The sequence below is a fragment of the Myotis brandtii genome, unplaced genomic scaffold (assembly GCF_000412655.1).
Source record: "Myotis brandtii unplaced genomic scaffold, ASM41265v1 scaffold343, whole genome shotgun sequence".
In the NCBI taxonomy this organism is placed as follows: Eukaryota; Metazoa; Chordata; class Mammalia; order Chiroptera; family Vespertilionidae; genus Myotis; species Myotis brandtii.
The window spans coordinates 2177322-2181498 of NW_005363209.1; the positions used below are offsets into that span (position 1 = coordinate 2177322).

The following is a 4177-nucleotide window of genomic DNA, read 5'->3' on the forward strand; positions in this document are numbered from 1 at the left end:
AAGGGTTGGGGTGGGGGGGGGGGGGGGAAGGGGGGGGGGGGGGTGTTTACCGGGCTCTCCCATAAGTTACCAGTTGCACACATTAATCAAAGTGCACTACCCTCCATCCACTTTTATATTACCTGTCTGACTTTGTGCCAATTTCTTTTCTCCTCCCCAACACCGTTAGCCTCACAGTTCTTCTTTAAGACATGGGATGGGGATTTGTCAAAGTCAATGAGCACTTTATTACAGTGAGAACACTCCGTAATGAACAATTCAGTAAGTTACCAGTTGCACACATTAATCAAAGTGCACTACCCTCCATCCACTTTTATATTACCTGTCTGACTTTGTGCCAATTTCTTTTCTCCTCCCCAACACCGTTAGCCTCACAGTTCTTCTTTAAGACATGGGATGGGGATTTGTCAAAGTCAATGAGCACTTTATTACAGTGAGAACACTCCGTAATGAACAATTCAGCAATTTAATGAGATTCTGTAGATCTGTCTCCAGCCTATCCATCAAGTTTCACTTCTATAAAGCACCCTGACACTAATCCTCTGGCATACCCAATCTTCACCCTGGGCTGAATATTAGATTCTTCCATGGTATATTGCATTACTAGTATAACCTCAGCAAAAAATGATGAACTTAACTATACTTGAGGCAATATAGCTGGTCTGATTTGATTTTTCTCTATTGGGTTGAGTATGAGGGAATTACTTATATACTAAGATAAAGCAAAACAGTTTCTTATTGCCTGCTGAATGCCTAAATTGACCATATTTATGTGAGTCTTTTAATTCTTTCTTGAGGACCAGGTATAAAAAAATGTTGCCTGCAGCCAAAAGCCGTTTTTAAAATTTGACATTATAATATTAGTAACCTTTAGAGAGGCAATTGTGGTAACTCATAAGTGGACAGTATGGAATTTTTGGACACCCAGACTAGACTTGTGCATATTGCCATGTCTGTCTCTGGCAGTGCCTTCAACCATGCCACCACAAGAGGCAGAAGCCACAAGGATGGCTGGCTCAGATCTCAATTCAGTTAGAAATAATTAAATGCAGAATTCATTCCAAGTCTTTCTTTTTCCCTCTGGGAAAGGAAAGAAAAAATTGTAGCAATTTCCCACTTTGAATTGCCCCCAAAATTCTGATGATTTGTGTTATCAGGGAGAACAACAGATAATTAGAATTTATACCTAAAACTCATCTTCCCCAAACACTTTTGACCTCTGCCTGAACAAACATGAGAAATACCTAAGAAGCAGAAAAAAAAATCTAGAGCTTATTCCTGTGTCCTGATATTTTGTTTTTCAAGGCAGTGTGGAACACTGCAGAAATGAGGGCAGGTGTCAGCAGACTTGGACTTGAAGGCTTGCTCTGCTCTGTAACCCTGAGCAAGGCACCAAAGCCTCATTTTGCTCATCTGTTAGATGGGGTGATAACAGCCATCCTTCAGGACTGTTGTGATGATAAGTCAAAAGTTTGAAAAGAACCCAGGTCTGGAAGGCCCTCAGTACACCACAGCTCTTATTACCATCACTGATGGAAGCAACAATGAAGAAAGAAGTTGCTGATTAAAGTAATGCAAAGGAAGAAATAAGGAGAAAGACATCAGAAAAAGCATTAATCTGCAGAGTCAGATACTGGATTTAATTAACAGTCACCTCTCACTCTGCTTTGGCTATTTGTTAATTCACTGCCTTATCAGCTAATGGAAGACTTCATATTTTCCCCAAAATAGTCTGTATATAAATATTTTTCACATGATCATGACATTTTGAAGGTATGCTGCCGTACAAGTAACAAGATGGCTAGCCCGTGTTTCAGAGAGTGAGACAGACAGTCTTTAGATGCAGGGGGAAGATGGGCTCTGACGGTTTCCCAGACACCAAGCGGATTGCTCAAGGATAGCCACTGGGGATGAGCAGAGAAGGATTTAAATTGAATAATCAACTTGAAAACACAACACATCCTCCTGTCCCCGAGACAAAGGATATTCAAAAAGAATGCCATGTCAGGCGAAAAGGCAGGGCTCAGGAAGCTAGCAATGAATGAAGCCTGAACTGAGGAGGGAGATTTTTCCACTACAGTGCAAGAAGAGCTTCATTTCACTTAAGGTCTCAGTTGCTCTCTGATGCAACAAAAAAATGTTTCTGAATTGTTTATAGGCAAGCCCAGGCTTATTCTGATTCCATTGGTCTTGAAACTGCATAAGTACCACTTGACAATCCATTCTTCTCTTATGCAATTTAAGAAAATATTTTTTATCAGGAGAAAAAACACACGAGCCTTTGACTTGGGGATTTGGGAAGTCACAGGGAGGTCCCGAGGATTCTCCCCTGCAAACCCCCGAGTGAAGCTGAGCTGGCTAAGGCCTCTAAGCTTCACGGGCTGGTTCTTCAGTTCCTTGTCCATCAAGGAGCGTGACTTCTGAGCCTTTGAGTCCAATGAGGACCAAACCAAACAAAATATTTCTTATTGTCCCTCAATCCTTTAACTTTTTTTTGTTGTTGTTAATCCTCACCCAAGGATATTTTTTCCATTGATTTTTAGAGTTGAAGGGAGGAGGGAAACGGTGAGGGAGAGAAGGAGAAGGAGAGGTAGAGAGAGAGGAAGAGAGAGGAAGAGAGAGGAACATCGAAGTGAGAGAGACACATCGATTAGTAGCTCCCACATGAGCCATGAGTGGGGCCAGGGATCAAACCTGCAACCCAGGTGCATGCCCTTGACCAGGAATCGAACCCACGACCCTTAGGTCCGTGGGCCAATGCTCTAACCATTGAGCACACCGGCCAGGACAATCCTTTAACTTTTAATCATTTCGTGCCCTCTCCACACCCAAAGAGCCCCATGCAGAGCACCCTTACCTGCCAGATCTGCTCTTCACTCAGGGAGGTCAGGCGGTCGCTCTTCAGGACCTCCTGAAGCAGACAATAAGGAAGCGTTAGAACGTCTTCCGGGCGGCTCTTCAGGAGTTCAGAGAGATGCTTCACTAAGAAATCGATCACTGCCTTCTCCAACAAAGTGAGGTTAAAGAGGTCAGCAAGTCTGTACAGATCCAAGTAATTAAAGATATTTAATTCCTGGGTGCCAAAAAAAAAGGGGGGAAAATATCTTAGAAATCAATCCAAGAAAGAGCAGGCAAGAAATTCAGATTGAGGTTTGCATGATAGGAGTGGGACAAATGGGACTGCACTCCATTGAGAATTTAAAAAAAAAACACAAAAAAACAAGCACCCCAAACCTCAATTATAAGGCTCTAAGCAGAGAACTGCTATTTTAGAATTCACCTTTTCTCCTCAATTTGCCCCTCTTAAAATCTATATATTTAAAGACATCTTAACAAAGGGATTGAAAGGGGTTTCTGGTTTCACTAAGATACTTTCCAACGTTTTAAAAACATTTACCAATGAAGACAATTTTCCTACCTTTACCATATTTTACAGCTCTCAGGTGATAAGTTTTTCCACTAAAGATGATGTGAGGGCAGGTAAAATGGGAGTCGTGAGTAGGACACAAACTATGTGAAAATAGACGAACTCTTCTCTTTTTCCAAAACTTCAAATTACATCTTCGAGTAAAAATAATCCGCCCTGACTTAATGAAATTAAAACACAGATATTTACATGTAAGGTCTCAAGAAATTAAGAACTCTCACAGAAAAGATTCCCACTATAAATAATTCTATATTGAATCCTCCTAAGATGGATGATTTATAATAGTTCTTTGTGTTTTTTTTATTAGCCTCAGACAACCAGTGGTAATCGTTCCCTCCTTTTCAAAGAGTTTCTGTAGCAATGCTTCATTTTGGGGGGATTTTACTTGTCCCTATAAGTTCTCAAACTCATAACCAGGCCTCTCAGATCATGCTCCAGAGAGGCCTGGCTCAGTGGGAAGCTTTGTCTTGTAACTGCAGGAATCAGAGTGGGCACACAGGCTTGTTGATAGAAAACTTACCCATTACAAGGCAAACTGTGTCCTAGTTTGCCCTAATTTTTAACTTGTGATTATTAACATGTGATCAATATTTTCCAATAAGTTAAGAAATGCAGACTATTAATACACTAGAGGCCCAGTGCACAAAAATTTGTGCACTCGGGAGGGTCCCTCAGCCTGGCCTGTGCCCTCTCTCAGTCTGGAACCCCTCGGGGAATGACCACCTGCTGGCTTAGGGCCACTCCCTGGGG

The 4177-nt window shown here is 41.8% G+C and overlaps 1 protein-coding gene across 3 annotated transcripts in view; it reads right to left on the reverse strand.

Moving 5' to 3' along the window:
• KLHL32 (kelch-like family member 32) overlaps positions 1-4177 on the reverse strand; it is a 203056-nt gene that overhangs the window by 58447 nt on the left and 140432 nt on the right. Inside the window, exon 6 of one of the 3 annotated variants that reach the window (XM_005871470.2) lies at positions 2858-2911. In XM_005871470.2, coding sequence (XP_005871532.1) covers positions 2858-2911 — 54 coding nt within the window. Of the gene's footprint in view, positions 1-2857; positions 3074-4177 lie in introns of those variants that run through there. The other 2 variants (XM_005871469.2, XM_014543932.1) reach the window with 2 other exon arrangements.